Source organism: Falco biarmicus, chromosome 4 (assembly GCF_023638135.1).
Source record: "Falco biarmicus isolate bFalBia1 chromosome 4, bFalBia1.pri, whole genome shotgun sequence".
In the NCBI taxonomy this organism is placed as follows: Eukaryota; Metazoa; Chordata; class Aves; order Falconiformes; family Falconidae; genus Falco; species Falco biarmicus.
This window is the reverse complement of record NC_079291.1, coordinates 87,492,119-87,508,022: the sequence shown is the minus strand read 5'-3', so window position 1 is coordinate 87,508,022 and position 15,904 is coordinate 87,492,119. Positions and strand designations below refer to the sequence as shown.

General features: G+C 39.5%; 1 protein-coding gene across 8 annotated transcripts in view; it reads right to left on the bottom strand.

Moving 5' to 3' along the window:
- Positions 1-15,904, bottom strand: part of TNRC6A (trinucleotide repeat containing adaptor 6A) — a 52,690-nt gene that overhangs the window by 4,927 nt on the left and 31,859 nt on the right. For 6 of the 8 annotated variants that reach the window (XM_056333901.1, XM_056333902.1, XM_056333904.1 and 3 more), the window contains 13 exons: positions 11,570-14,158; positions 10,519-10,683; positions 10,166-10,341; positions 9,896-9,976; positions 9,402-9,453; positions 7,832-7,974; positions 7,028-7,165; positions 6,562-6,690; positions 6,375-6,452; positions 5,904-6,114; positions 2,467-2,598; positions 758-916; positions 202-342 (listed from right to left, as the gene is read on the bottom strand). In XM_056333901.1, the coding sequence (XP_056189876.1) occupies positions 202-342; positions 758-916; positions 2,467-2,598; positions 5,904-6,114; positions 6,375-6,452; positions 6,562-6,690; positions 7,028-7,165; positions 7,832-7,974; positions 9,402-9,453; positions 9,896-9,976; positions 10,166-10,341; positions 10,519-10,683; positions 11,570-14,158 (4,194 nt within the window). Of the gene's footprint in view, positions 1-201; positions 343-757; positions 917-2,466; positions 2,599-5,903; positions 6,115-6,374; positions 6,453-6,561; positions 6,691-7,027; positions 7,166-7,335; positions 7,483-7,831; positions 7,975-9,401; positions 9,454-9,895; positions 9,977-10,165; positions 10,342-10,518; positions 10,684-11,569; positions 14,159-15,904 lie in introns of all 8 variants that reach the window. The other 2 variants (XM_056333907.1, XM_056333905.1) reach the window with 2 other exon arrangements.

The following is a 15,904-nucleotide window of genomic DNA, read 5'->3' as shown; positions in this document are numbered from 1 at the left end:
CATTCTTGGAATATCTGTTGCATTGCATCAAGCAGCAGTGCTTGAGCCAAAGATGAGCTTTTCGGCAGTGAAATCCACAACACAAAAAGACAAACAAGGAGACGAGCAAGTAGCACATACATCTCCAAGTAAACAGTCTCTCTACACGACTGAAGGAAGATTAGTACGCAATTAATTAGAAAATGTAGCAAGTGAACATACCACTGTTCCTGTCCCTGAGGTGGTCAACTTCCCGCACAGTATTAATTGAAAGATTGTTTATGACACTGCCAGGAGTGACGTAAGGGTCAGTTTCAGGGTCGATGTTTGGATAACCTTTCCACGGCTCACCAGGACGAAACTCTAGGAATAAGAGATTCAAAAAAGAAGCTTCTTTTCTTTCTTTCTGTTTTGGTTTTTTTTTTGTTTTGTTTTGTTTTTTCTTTAAACAGGAAACAGCTGTCTAAACAATATAGCTCTTACTGACTGAAAATCTAAAACCTTTTAAGCATTTAATTTACTTAATTCAGCCATCTTCGTTCACTTAATTTCTGGTTTTTCCGGTCCCATCTCACCAGGGTAAAATCTCAAAGCAGGGCAATATACTTCTGTTTGTGCAGTAAAACTACTGCTCTCAATATCTGCTTAAAAAACATACCCTTAATGCTTTTCTGTAGGCTGTTTCCTTGCCCCCTCCACATGTAATGACCAAGGAACCCAGAAGAAATACAGCTGAACAATAAGAACCATGCAATGAATAAGCCCCAGTGTCGCATACCTGGTGGCCAGTTAACACTGCTAGAGCCATTAGGCGATTTGGCACGGGGCCAGCCATCCCCAATAGATCCAGGAGGACTGGCTGGTGAATTACTGCTGTTCATAAAGTCATATGGAACAAATGGAGACTCTTCCAGCCTAAAACCACTTGAAATAGCACCTAATTAAAAAAAAACCAAAAACCAAATCAGTCATCAAGTATTTTTCAGATCAGATTTTGATATTTTTACATACCTCCGGATATATAAAAACATGCCCCTGTAAAGCATTCATGAACTATACAGCAGCATATATATGTCCTCTTTATGATGTCAAGTTATACTCCCACATGACATATAATCTAAAATGAAATGTCTCTGAATAATTCAGGAAAAAACTATAGGAATAATTTCCCATGAAATCATTTCATTGAAAAAGTATACATATTAAATTCAAGCATGATATTAATTCAAGAGGGTAAAAGCATACTCTTGAGATGCCAACTGGGTAACAAGGGGTAGTGAGTATGTTCTGTGATAGGAGGGCTCCTGGAAGAAGCTTCTACAAAATCTGAAGGAACTTTAGGTACTGCAAAGCTCTGTAAATTCTACTCGTATTCCTGGGAGGGGGAAAAAAATATTAAAAAAAACCCAAAACACTGGAGGCAGAGCAAGGAATGAAAGCACCATACAGAATCTATTCGATTCTGTGCAAGTCCTGTAAGGAGAAGTTTTAAAGTTATTAGACAACAAAGCCAAAGACATTCAACGTTTTGAGGGAAGAGAAGACTTTTACTAGGGATTCAGTGCAATACGGAGTTCAAAAAATCCCATTCCTAATACTATTCAGAAAACATTACCTACAGCTAAAGTGACACCAACACTTCTGACTTCTGTGGACAACAGATGAAGTTCAGAAGTGCAGTGGCAGAGTAGCTCCACTCAAAGCTTAAGACAGCAAGTCATTTCATAGTAGTAAAGCAGCTGACAAATCTAAAAATATCCAAACAATCTAAAGACTGAACGGTAACGGGAGACTGGAGACATTTCATAACTATCTTTAGACACAGAACCTTTCTGCTATAGACTCAAATTTTAACTGGATGAGATTTCAAGCAACTGAAACAGTTGAAATGTCTCATGAATCCTGATTACTGGAATGAAATATGAAGCAACCAAGTCTGCCTCCTCTAAAACCAAGTACAGCAATGGTACTAGTCTATCCCCTCTAAGCTCTCCCCATTTTTAGAATGCAACATACACATTCATAACCAAAACCTGCAACTAAAAATGTCAGACACGACCAGAATGCACACACAGAGAGCTAAATCTCCATTAAGTCACCTTAAGGCCAGCAGAGTGGGTGGGGAAAAAAAGCTAGAAAGCTTTTGGTTTAAAAATGTATGAAGCATTCCAATCCAGATTAAGGTAAAGCTAGTAGCAATAGTCACACTTGAAGAGTCTGGTTAAAAAAGGAATTCCATACGATGATTCTACTAAATCTGATCGCAAGATCACTTCTGTAAGTAAAAACATTCATGAAAGCTATTGGCTGCCGTGGAAGACAAGCAGCAACTTTGGTACAGACAACACAATACAAATTCTGACACCTACAAGCAATGTGGTAGTTACAACTACAGGCCTAAATACAGCAAACCTGCATTTTTATATCCAGAACATGAAAATCTGATGTGTAACATCAATTGTTACTTAATGACATGTTATAACATACCATGTTTGCTGGAGTTTTGATCTAATGATGTGTTCACAGAAATGCTGTCTACTGTAGTCCATTTCCTCAGTCGAGATTGTGGCTCTTTAATACTGCTCATATCCATGTTTACATTCAAGTTTGAGTTCATTCCTACAAACATACAGCTTATGAAATACAGACTAAATGTTTTTCTTCTGCTAATTACCACTATTGTAATAAACATTTAAGAGCATATTACTACGGTTATTTCATGCTTCCAAGTCTCTGGTTTTGAAAAACATTCTAGCATTTAATACAGTGAACTTACTACAGACAGAAGCTAAGCTAAGCAATGCAAAGCACTCTGAAGTTCTCAGCTGATGTCTTCATGCAAAAATGTCAGTGGAAGAAGCCATTAGGAAGTCAGAGAAACTAAAATATAAACATCTAAAAACTGTGGCATTTTTAATACCAGCTTAGCACCAGCACAACAACTGATCTCAACTATACAAAGTAAAGTACTTCACTTAGAGGAGCTATGCTCAGTGCTAAAAGACGCTTTTCTCTCAGCAGCAGGGGCTGTCTGTACTCGTCCCTATTCACCAGAAGCTATGTACTAGTGCAGTTACCAGCTCACTCCCATTCTTATTTGGGCAGTTCAACATGACACCTCGCCAGCTTCTGAACCACAGGTAGAGAAGCACTTCGCATGGAAGTGCGCAAGCAATACTAACCCCCTTCTCCATTTACCCTGTTCACACCGAATATTAAAAATGCATAAGAGAAAACAAACAAAACTTGTCTTCACCTGTTCTGAACTGTTGTCTGTATTGCAAAATGTTTATTTGCCAGAGAATCAAGACAATGGCAACACAAATCAATGCAAATACCTGTGAGAACCAGCTATTCTGGGTTTGGACAATGTGCCCACACTTTTGACTTTGGCATGCCTACTCTCCTTCCAGGTCTGTAAGAATCTTTAATTCATAGCCATACCTGGTTAGATTTCCAGCCCTTCAGATTTCTTTACTTCATTTCTGAAAATAAACCACTACAACATTTTAACCTAGGGCCAGACACACACAAGGAACTTCTCAAATCTCTACTAGAAACACCTTCATTCAGCACTGCAAACTAGCGCTTAAGTTTGTTAAGTCAATATTCACTGTCATATAGAAGCTGGCTTGTTTGTTTGTTTGGGTTTTTTTGTTTGCTTGTTTTTCTTAAAGGCATGAGCAGATGTTGATGCCAGAAAAGCAGTCCCTTGAAAAGCCTCAGAGAAAGTTCCTTGTAACAAACAGGACAGCTGAATGTTAAGAAATTTAACAATTATCAGTAGCTGAAACAGAAAAAAGGAAGAGTCCAATCAATCCAGTTTCTGACACCTCTCTTTCTGGCTTTTTGTTGTTGTCAGAGCAATAACCTCTGCAGAGCAGTAACCCTCCTCCCAACTGTGAAGAAGCATGCAGAAGACAGACCTCTACAAGAAGGATTAGAAAGATCATGAGCTGGCAGATAGGCAAACCCATCTGATAAGGTTAATGCCAGCCCCTTGGCAGGCACAGATGTACGTCCATAGCTCCGTATTTGAAATCTGTGGACTGAGGGACGAACATCAGCCCCTGGACATAATCTATAATTTAAACAGTTTCCCAGAAGTAATTTTTCATATCCAATTGTGAAAGATCTCATATTGTTCAGCTATACTCACTATTTGGCAGAAAAAGGTTATTTCTATTATCAGAAATACATAATTCAATCAATGAATTGAGATACGACTGCAGAAGTGGTCAACTAGATAAGGACACCCCCCCCAACCTCTGCATTTGATGAATATTGATAACTAGTGAACCTTGACAAATTGAGCTCCCCAGAATGTAAAGAGGACCTCCCTGCTGTTGTTGCTAGGTCTTCTGACACTGCTATTAGAACACGGAGAAAGTAACATACCTGCAAGATTTTCCAGAAGACAACTCGGCAAGTTCAGCTCCTTCTCACATGACTACACTACTATACTTTGTGCATTTGGAGGATGCTACCAATACTCCTCTTGACTCAGTTTTTCACTAAAGGGTGAAGAAATTCCAGCAATCTACTATTTCTACCCATAAGCTTTTATTTGTGGACTGAGTGTGGCTCCACTTGCTTATATCACTATACAGTACTGCTCCAAAGGGATCCCAAAGAATTCTTACGTATACTGCAGCAGATTCCTGAGAGATCTCAAACCAATCTTACATACACTGCAGGTTCCTGAAATGTGGCAATGATCAAGGTGAGAAAGCAGCTACTTAATAGTATACAACAATTCAACTCAAGAAACAAAACAGCAAGGAACCCAATGTAGGCAGGATGCAATTACTCAGCATGAAGTTTGGCGAGCAAATTAAATATACCTTTCCTTAGAACTAACCTAGTGTCTCTAATAGCTAAACAAACTTGATTGTTATGCCTTGCCCCCTGAATGAAAGCAGTAGTTAGATATCGATGCCAATCATCAGCAGCAACTATTAAGCAGCAGCCTGGGCTTAAGACTGGCCACAAGCAGAATTCCGGTGTGCCACATGCAGCGCAACAGCATGGCCTGCACTGACCCACTGGCTCCGTGACACTCCACCTATAAGCACAAGGATTTCAGCAGCAGTCTCTATTAAACAAAGTTTTCTACAAAGGGCAATGAGAATGCAAAGGAAATCAGCCCAACAGAAATGATCAGATTAGAATAAAATAGAAGAAAAGCAAACTGAAGAGGAGTAAAAAAATAGGGATAAGGAACAGAGGTAAATGGTAAACAGCTGTAGTAAGTACAAGATAGCATTAAAAAGGGACCTAAAGTAAGGAGAAAATATACAAGCCTGGAATTTCTGAAGTAGAAATTGGACAGAAGCCTGGAAATGTAGGGAGAAAGAAACGGGAGATGTTTGTATTTATAAATGTTCAGACATTTTGCCTGAAATGAGACAACCATTCCTTAAAAATGCAGAGCTAAAAGCCTTCTTTCCTAGACAAAACCACTAAAAGGGAAATTGACATTTTGTTCTACCTATGCAATTCCAGATTCAATGAAAAGGTTTTTAAATGCTAAAGAAATAAGACCACATCAATGGATTCTTTGTATGGATTCTACTCCTAAAAGTCCTTTAGCTCCAGGAATCGCAACTGCAGAAGGACTTTGTATCATCCTTGGAACCCAGAGGATAAAAGAGAAATAAAAAGAGACAGACATTTTTTAAGAATGCAAAGCATTTTGCACTGAAACACAGTCACTTCTGGGAGTGTACTTGTGAAAAAAAGATCTTTGGTGAACAAAGATAAAGGGATAAGCCCCACAAAAAATTAGTCCTTCCATTAAAATCGTAAGCGCTAACAGGATTTATAGTCGCTATTGTTTTCAGAGGAGGCATGCAACAGGAAAAGAAAGGTTGTGTGTCACATAAGCATTAATGACAGTATGAAATCAGCACGGAGAAACCCACCTATAGGGAAGCTGCTGAATGCATTTATTGGTGATGGCCCTTTTTGTAGCTCAGGAGTAGCATGGGGTATAACATTCTCGAGGAAAGATTTCATGGTGGGTTGATGGAGTGACTGCTGTTGAGAGGGTGGAGTTTGCTGCTTCATTAACAGGTTTGGATCAAGCTGACGGGACTGTTGCATCATCTGTTGCTGCATACTAAGAGACCGACCCTTGAAAAAACAGAGCAGTTACAATATGAATAGGCAAAAGCTTTGGCACATTTAAAGAAAGATAATGAAATGCATCTTTGTGCTCCATGCATCTTAGCACAGCAAACCCCAGCATTAAGCTAAGTCACTCCTTTAAAGCTTGTCAAAATCCCATTAACTCTTGCACACTTTAATACAATTTAGAACAAGAAATGCAGCTCAGGACGAAAAACAGCTTTTAAGGATAGTTTGAAGAGTTAGTAATAAACGTCTTTACTTACCTGCTGCTCCTGCTGTTGACGACCACCAGAAGGCATGCTTCTTTGATTCTGCGCTTTTTGCTGCTGAGCCAACAACCGCTAGGAGACAGTGTTTTGTGGTGGTTTTTTTAAGAACAGTTTATAGCTGACGTAAGTCTCTACTTAGACTTTCAAACAGAACACCGAGTGACTACCTTCGTTAGCTTACCTGTAACTGGGAGATCTGAGAAAGCTGGTTTAACTGGGACAGTTGATTCAACATGGCTACCTGTTGTGGGCCAAAAAGTGGGCTCAGGCCACCGTTGTTTGGTGCATACTTCAGTAATGATACTGGAACCTGCAAAACAGACCAGTATGAAGAGTGACTGACAGTGACATGCAGTGAGTTATACTAGATGTAGAACATTATGACCCCTGGTCAACAGTTGCCTTGTTTCTGAAACGCTCATCAAACCAAACATGTTTTCATATATTTACAGAGTAAGTATCAGCAACACCAATAAACAAAAAACAATTTTCTGAAGCAGCGTTTTGGTAGTTTATGAACAGAATATTTTATATCCAGGGCTGTGAAGTATGCGGGTGGTAGAAATCCCCTGCAACCCTGAGAGTTAGACTAGATGATCTTTAAAGGTCCCTCCCAGCCCAAACCACTCTGCGATGCACTCGGTTACCTGAGGGGATAGTAATGGAGGAGGCACTTGAGCACGTGGATTAGGCTGAGATGAATTAAGAGGTTGTGCTGGAGGCTGCTGCATGCTCCTGGGCTGTGCTGCTATATTACCAACACCAAACATACTGGGATTGCCATTCTGGGGAAAGGATGGACAGTTAGTGACAATAACGTGCTGCTGCTTCTCCCACCCCTATACATTTGAATTAGAAGTTAAACATGTATCAACCACATAGGTAGCTAGGAAGTTAAATCAAACTGTATTAAATGCTGTCAAATAACATGCCAAGGATATGCACACAGCCTTACCTGTCTAACAGAATTCAAGTTTTGCATACCCAGCCCTGCTAGGGAGCCAAGGGCTTGGTTAGGTAGTGCATTATTTGAAGGGGGAAGCTTCATGTTTTGATTGGACATAAACTGCATGTTTTGGGACTCGTCTGCTACAATGCCATCCTGATGGGACAGACAAACCGATGCGCAACAACCAGCCAGCAAGCAAGCAGAAGGGAGAAACCATTGCCAGGAACAGAAGGGAAGAGTCACATGACAGTCCAGCACCAGCAGGAAATAGGCAGAAAACAAAAGAGATCAGGTTAGTCATTTGCACTGCAAATGGGCTACAGAAAGTGCTTAGTATTATGTATCAGTAAGTTAAAAAGAACTAAATCTATCTTACGGATTAACAAGAAACCCCTAATTTTCCTCTCCACTAAATGCAGAAAGCTAAGGAGCACACAGGTAACTACTTAGAATGCAGAGTCAAAGAAATTCAGAAGTGTCCACCAGCAAGACACCTACTAACCTTATCGAAGTAAGGACTGCGATCCATGGAAGACTCTTTGGAAATTTGAGGACGAGAACCAGGGCCTTTTCCAACCACACGATTGTAATCTCCAACATTGAGGCCATGCTTATCCATCTCCATCCGCTTATCTTGCAATAACCCTAAGAAAAGGTGAGAGATGTGAATAAAACATTGAAGGATTATTCAGTTTTCCAGGTGTACTAGAAATCAGTTTATGCTTATGAAGAGCTGAACTAATACTGCTCTCAAGCTAGATACTAATAAAAGAAAACATCAGTTTAGCTTTAAACTCTCAGGGCTTTACTGACAAGGGAAAGGAAACTTTGAAACAATGAATCAGTGCCTTTAGATAACGCAAAACTTGGAATCAGCAGAGCATTAGAACATTTTGCTAGGCTTCACAAAACGTTATTCTCAGTTTTCTCTTAAAACCAAGTACAGTTGTTTAAACTTGAGTTTCGAGTTATGGATGCCCCCCCCCTTTTTTTATCAGTAGCAATAAGCATTGTCTTGGCTTTGAAGTATCTTTATCACTTCCCCTACATTTGCGTAATATTTCAGAGGCTCTTTAATTTGATTCAGTTAAAAAACCACCACTATTTAGTTTAAAAAAACAACAACCAAAAAAAACCCCTTGCAAATTTAAAGTATTTGTGTTTATTAAAAGCAAATTTTAAGTTTATTTTTTATCATTAATTCTACTAGGCAAGCTGGAAGATCAAAATACAAGCAGTAATAAAGGAGTCAATTTAATACTTTACTGCATGCAGTACAAAGTAATTCTTTCCAAGCAGATGCTTTAAATCCAAATTTTTTAAAAATTGCAGTAATTTAAATATGAGGCTTGCCATTAATAATAAAATCTAAAATTCAAAGAACAATTTCTTTACACAACAGACTATGAGCCCAAAAGTGAAAATTCTCTATTTTAAACTGGAATAAAAGGAGTGGAACTACAATAAAACCTAAAATGCTACAATTACTATAATTAAATATTCTATCGTTATAAAACATCATTATTAACATATTAAAGAATTATATCATTTTTTATTTGCTAGAGGAATCCTAACAGTCAATGGATTCAAAACTGCTCACAAGTCATTTTACACTCAAGTTCAAGCGTTTCTAAAACAATTGCTCAGTATTAATTTAACAGTTAGAACCAAAAATGTGTTTCCAAGAATGAACCACAATGAGCAAGCGTGGTGTTCGGAACACTTCTGTTCGTACTTAGTGAAGGTACCCAGAAGGCAATCTAGACACTTGTATTACAAGAAACAACGCCACCACACCCTGAAAACATTCCTTCATGTCAGCTTAATATATGTAAGCTTGGATTGATTTATGGATAATATTACTATAGCAACCAGGTGATTCAGGTGGTAACATTACTCACACAAATTCTTTTCTCTCCAAGGGTATTCCTTTTCTTTATTGAAACATACATGTAACTATAGCTATAACTATATATATTATCTATAGTTTTACAAAAAGTAGTTTACAGAAGGAAACTGAGAGAGACTGGAAAGGAAAGCAATAAAACCCAGCTAAGTTCTCCTATTCTTACCTCCAGACATGTCCATCTTATTGCTCTGTATGGTTTCTTCTGGTGATTCTCTCTGAAGCAATAAAATGAATTACAATTATTTAATAGTAATATTTTTAAAAGCTAAAACCAAGAGATTCCTATACACTATTTCAATTCAAACCTGCAAGAAAAAAAAAATCGAGACAAATCAGACACTATTTTAAAAGTATTTTCTCCCTTCAGTTGTTATCCAATTGAAAACTGGTATCTTCACCAAAATACATACATAACATTAAGTAAAACATCAGACTACTGGATGAATACCTGGGTGGTGTTTACAAAAACACTTTTTATCAATAAATAGGTCCTTTTTTAACGAGGGTGCAAGGAAAAGGGCTGGGTGACAGAAGTGAGACAAAAAGAGAAGTAAAATACTATGAAAATGAACACTAGGCAATTAAGCATTTTAATCTTTATGAATTATAACTAGCACTGTAAGAAGGCAGTAAAGCCAGGTAAAGGTAAATACTTACTGAAAAACTGAGATTTGTGAATTGCTTTATGAATGGATTGATCCATGTTTCATCTTGCTTATTTCCACCTTTCATTATTCCCTTAAAAACAGAAAGGAATTCCTGTAATACTCGGAAGATGTTTACCACCTACTGCTTAAATTACATCATAGAATGTTATGAATGAAGATCAAAGCTTAATGGCACTCCCACTCCGTGCAGCAATGTGTTCTGACTTAGCTTTTAGAAATGGCAACAGTGCAGAAAACCCTGACTCAACCTCCTCATTACCTTTGTGGGCATTTTTTTCATATACGGTGGCCAATTTAAAGATGGGTTAGCTTCTTGAGAAGAACTGCTGTTCCACATTCCAATCTCTACATCCTCCTCTTCCTCCCAGCTGGTCTGACGACTGCCTGTCAATGGCATATCATCTCCACACCAACTATCTTGCATAGATTTAGGCCCTGGTTGAGAAAAAAATACAGCACATTAACATTTCAGTAGCAGCTAACTGCCCTTAACCCAGAAGTTGTTTGATCTTTACTCCATGATAAAGAAGCCCTCAAAAATGTAAAGCTTCTATAGAGGTATTTCACCATCCTCAAATACCTTTATTCAGAGATGATGCAGAAAGCACTCACCAGGTTTGTTTGAAGCCTGTTGACCAAGAGAAGCGTTTCCCCAGCCAGAGGTGCCTGCTGCATCGCTGATGGGTTCTCCCCAGCTAGTACCAGTATCCATGGGTTTACCCCACGCTGAAGTTCCATTATCTACAGTAGTGGCTGGAGTAGAAGGCTCTCCCCAACCTTTTTAAAGCAGTATGAGTTACTGGCATGTTCATAAACAGGATTAAAAAAGCTATCTAAAAAGAGACTCAAGTGTTTCGCCTTTTCTATATCCGTAACATACAACAAAAAGCATATTAGTACACATTTACATATTGTACGAAGGTAACTATTACAACTGTAAGCTGCTGCATACAAAAAATTCACAAAAATATGAATTTCATATGTAAAGAATTACATTTTGATAATAGAGATTTCTAAGATATTAAGCTCCTAAGAGCTGCTTGTTACATTTAAGCTATGCCTCTTCACACTTGAAAGAGACAGAGCACAAAATATTTCCTAAATACCACACAAGCTCATCCGCAAGTATCATTATTCACTGCTCCCAAAACTACAAGATCAGAAAGTCTGATCTTGAGTCCATATAAAACCATCACCCTTCATTCCATCTTGAAGCAGCTCAATAGTTTTTGGTTTTTTTTTGGTTTTGGTGTTTTGGGTTTTTTTTGGGGGGGGGGGGGGGGGGGGGCTCTGTGGCAACAATACATTTTAACTGGTTTAGAATCAAATGAAGAGAAAGACTTTTGTTCCTCAGATGCTACTTTAAATATTTCCTCTGTGTTCCAACACCCCAGAATTCAAGTAGAGCTGTCTAGCCTTTATTACTCAAACTACTTAAAACTAGAACAGATCTTCCAATCTGTGTAAAAAAGTATCAAACGTCTATGAGCAGTGCTGTTACTTTTATTTATATATATATATATATATATATATAAATAAAAGTGATACTTCACTGGGACCTTCCCCCTTCCACTTGGAAACTAAAACAGTTATATGAAGCAAGAACAAATGAATTGTTTTGTAATTAACAGAAAACACAAATTTGTGTAAAACCAAGTCTTACCAGAACCCGAACTGCTCTCCTTGCTAGACATGGCACTTGAAGACAGTAGCTGCTGATGTACCTGTGCTTGCTGGTCTGAATTGCTGCTACTGTTTGGGACATTTTTATTCCACATATTCACATTTTTGTAGTTGTATTTGCTTGGATCACCCCAAGCAGAAGTTCCATCATCAATTTCCATTTTACGGCGTATTGATTCAGGGGATGGCTCCTCCCAGCCAGTGGGTTCTTCCTCCTTTGCTGGTGCCGGCATCGGCCCACCCAGCCAGCCTGACCCTGGGGGTTTGTTTGTGGCAGACGGTGCTCCCCAAGAGCCAACATCTTGTTTGTTCCATTCTGGAGAGTTGATTGGCTTTGACGAATCCCCCCAGACTTGAGGCTGATTGGATTTAGGAGGGTCTCCCCAGCCCTGGTTCTGATTAGACTTTGCAGGCTCATCCCATCCCGAAGAATTATTTGGGTTTGTATTATTACCTCCCCAAGTAACAGAATTAGATTTACCTGGCTCATTCCAACCAGATACTGATCTGTCACTGTTGCTACCTCCTGAACTGGATTTTTTAGTCTCACCCCAGTGGTTACTTCTTGAATTTTCACCCCAGCTATCACCAGCAGAAACTGCCCAACCCTGGCTGGCCTTTTGTCCATCTACCCATCCCTGTTTCATCTTCTGTGCATCATTCCAAGATGACTTTTCCTCTTTGCCACTTCCCCATGATTGATTGCTCTTGACCATTACTGTAGCAGCAGAATCTTCTTCCCACCCCCCTTGGCTGTTTGACCCTTTGGAGTCTCCCCACCTTGTAGCAGACTTTGGATCTCCCCACCCTGATACAGATGAGGTATCATTATTGTTAGGGCTAGGTCTATCCACACACCCCCCTGAGCTGGAAGTCTGTGTCACAGAGCCTCCCCAGGCCTCTGTCCCATTGTCAGTTTTTCTTTCACCCCTTGGTGATGTTTCGGTATCCCAGGCAGTGTTCTGTTTGATTGGAGTCTGTCCCCAACCAGAGTTGGAAAGGACACGTGGATCTAAGTCAGTTCTGTTCACTATACTTTGGAGTAATGCATGCTGGTCAACTTTCCTTCTCTCTCGATTCTGTCCTTCCGTCGTTACTCTGTCTTCATGGCATCCAGTGCTCTCCGAACTACCTTCGCTGTCCCCCGTACCTGTTTTGGCCCATGCGCTGTTCTGCTCGGTTATCTGAGAAGCAGCAGAACTCTGGCTGTTAAGGTCATCCTCCTCAGTAGATTTCCATCCGTTTGTAAACTTCCTGCTGTTTCCATTCACACTTTCATTGGAATGCTGATTACTAGGCAGTTTACTCCACTCCCCGTTTGAAATGTTAGTGCCAGTGTTTTGTGCAGGGTTGCCCCATCCTCTTCTGCTCCCGCCAGCACTTGCACCATTTCCACTTCCCCACAGCATATTCTGGGAGTTGACTGTCCCTGCCTCCCACACCCCTCCTCCTTTATTCCCATTGATTTGAAAGTTAGTGCTGCCAGGCCCGCTGATGCCTGGCTGCATTAGAGTTGCATTCACAGTGTCACCATTAGCTTGGCTGTTTGGGCCTGAACATTTGTCTCCAGAGTAATTAGAACCATAGGCACCCCATGTAGTACCGTAAGATCCACCATTTTTCGCCTCACCATTGCTAAGATGAGAAATGGAAGTGCCATTTGTAACTGGAGAGGCCTGAATCTGAGAATGATTCATTGTGCTCACACGCCAGGCCCCATGCCCTGTATTATTAGGCAGTTCGTTAATCTGCACTGAACCAGCAGAGTTTGGTAAACTAGAGGTCATAAAGTTAGTAGTGTTATTTGGTCCATTCATTTCAGTGTTAAGGTTTTGAGGTTGCCCACTGAATGAAACATTCCTTGTACCATTTACTTCAGAATCACAATTTTCCTGAAGGCTTCCCCAGGAACCATGGGCTGAACCACCCACTTTAGAGTTAATACTCTGACTATTAGATATCTGACCTATGGTACTGCACTGAATATTTGTGCCAGGATTACCACTCCCTACAGACCCTTTCAGGGCATGTCCATTGTTCTCCAACACAGACCAGGCACCATGGTTGCCATTTGAATTCAAAGTGCTTGGATTTAACCCTCCATTTGATGAAGAGTTTATGGTGCCCCAAGCATTCATTCTATTGTTGCTACTTTCAGATTTGCTGTCAGGAGCATCCACAGAAACTTGACATGTGCTTATTATGGTTCCGTGGGATAAACCCCACGGCCCATTAATACTTCCATTGCCCACATTATTGCTGTTGCTACCAACCACAAACTTATTTTGAGAACCATGTCCAATGCCATTTCGAATGCCATCATTTTCACCACCTGTGCTCCCTGAAGCCATTATAACGAGGTTTCTCTCTGACCCAGAGCTAGAGGCAGAGTCAGTGTCCATACATTCTGATGTCAACTCTGGGTCACTGCCAGTGATTGATGGCCATGCTTCTTTGTCAGAGCCGTCTACAATAACTTTATCCCAGTTTGTGCTGGAGTCACTATTTGAAGAGACTGGTCCCCAGTGAGAATTTTCATAATGGGATCCTAGACCACTGTGGTTCAGATCTAAAGGGAAGAAGGAAAGTCCAAGAGCATTATTATAAACTTAGTATTATTACTTCGTTAAGCAGAAGAGGGGAAAAATACAGAGACTAAGCTGAAAATTATTTTGCTTATTTTAACACTATAGTCACTGAAGGTGACAGAGAAAGCTGCCAAGTACAGTTGCTCAGAACACCGCCACAGGCATCACCTAGAACACTTCTCACCAGCACACAAAGCTGCACTCTCACCAAAAGCACAAAGAAGCACTTCTAAAGGTACTGTTCTCTTTTTCCAGTACTTTTAAAAAAATTACTCTATATCACCATATACAAAGTATTTTCTAAAAACATATGCATATTAAAAGCTAGGATACCATATAAAACCAAAGATATTCTGAAAGGCAGAAATCTAAGCAGGGTATCAAACTGACCTAGCAGTACCAATTGCTATGTGACAGTAGCCAGAGAAAGAGGCATCTTCCCACTCCCATTAGAAGACATTATATACAAATTCTTAAGTACAAATCCTTTAGGATATTTTCTTTTGTACAACAACAATCAGTCACAAAACCCACAAGACCAATCTTAAGCTGCGTTGCTGCAGAAGTACAGATTAAGTGCAGCAGCTGAACTGATACTTCTCATTTTCGCTTGTGTAAGAACTACTGCTTCTTTTTCAATAAACAGGCTGATCATGCATGGGAATTAAGATGACTTACATCATAATTCACTTATAAACTTTGGTTTATGTCACGGTTAAATGCAGGAACCATGGAATATTTGCTACAAAGAAAGTGCTATCAGTGTTCACTTCATATACCTAAAGATTTACTGCAGAGACCTGCACCACAACTATTAAACAGTCAGGTGCACCAGAAAATGAAACTACAAAACTGTGAAGTCTGCAGAAAATAGCAATGAAGTTGGCAACAGAACACAAGTACAAAACGTCAGTGAAGTTTTTTTACTTAGTATCTGCCTGCACTGAAAGAATAACCACACTGGTTATTATAAATGCTCAATGGCTGTATACATAGCAAACTACGCTTCTCTGCCCATTAAAACATTCAGGTTTTTAAAAAAACTGTCAACTTTTCTTTGTAATGTTCCCTTTTTTGCCTTTACTTAGAAAATTAAAAATGTATATACCTGAAGATAAGAGGGGGAAAAAAGTTCTATAGCTCTTGCTCATTCTTAATGGATTTCATGCCTTACATCTGACTAGAAAAAGGTGCAGTTTCTTTGCTTAAATACCTTCATGAAATTGTACTTGTTCACATTAACAGACAGAGCTAATAGTAACAAAATGTTACAGTTACCAATCCATAATTGTCTCAAAAGCTATTTAAAGAACACTTGGGGACTGGCTACTTTAAAAATATTAACACTAACTTATAAGCTTCTTGTCTTTCAAAGAAATACATGTTAATTGCAAAGTCTGAAAGGAAGCTGCCAGTCTCACCAGCTTCTCCCTTCTGCTACAAGGAGTGCCAATTCTGTGACAGCGCCGAAGCCCCAAACCCTGATGCCCACCAACCCCTACCTACTGTTCAGTGGCAAGTAACTGAGTTGCATCTGTGCCATTAAAGATGGTAGTCGAAACTGCTGCCTACTTAGAGGTTAAAGCATACACAATACATTATTTGAATTTATGAACTTGATGATCTATAAGGAAACAGGCAGGAACAAATCAAAACAGCTTACATTTAAGCTACGATGGACAGTTTGCTATTACACTGATATGCAACAAGTTTTGGTCTATTTTTAA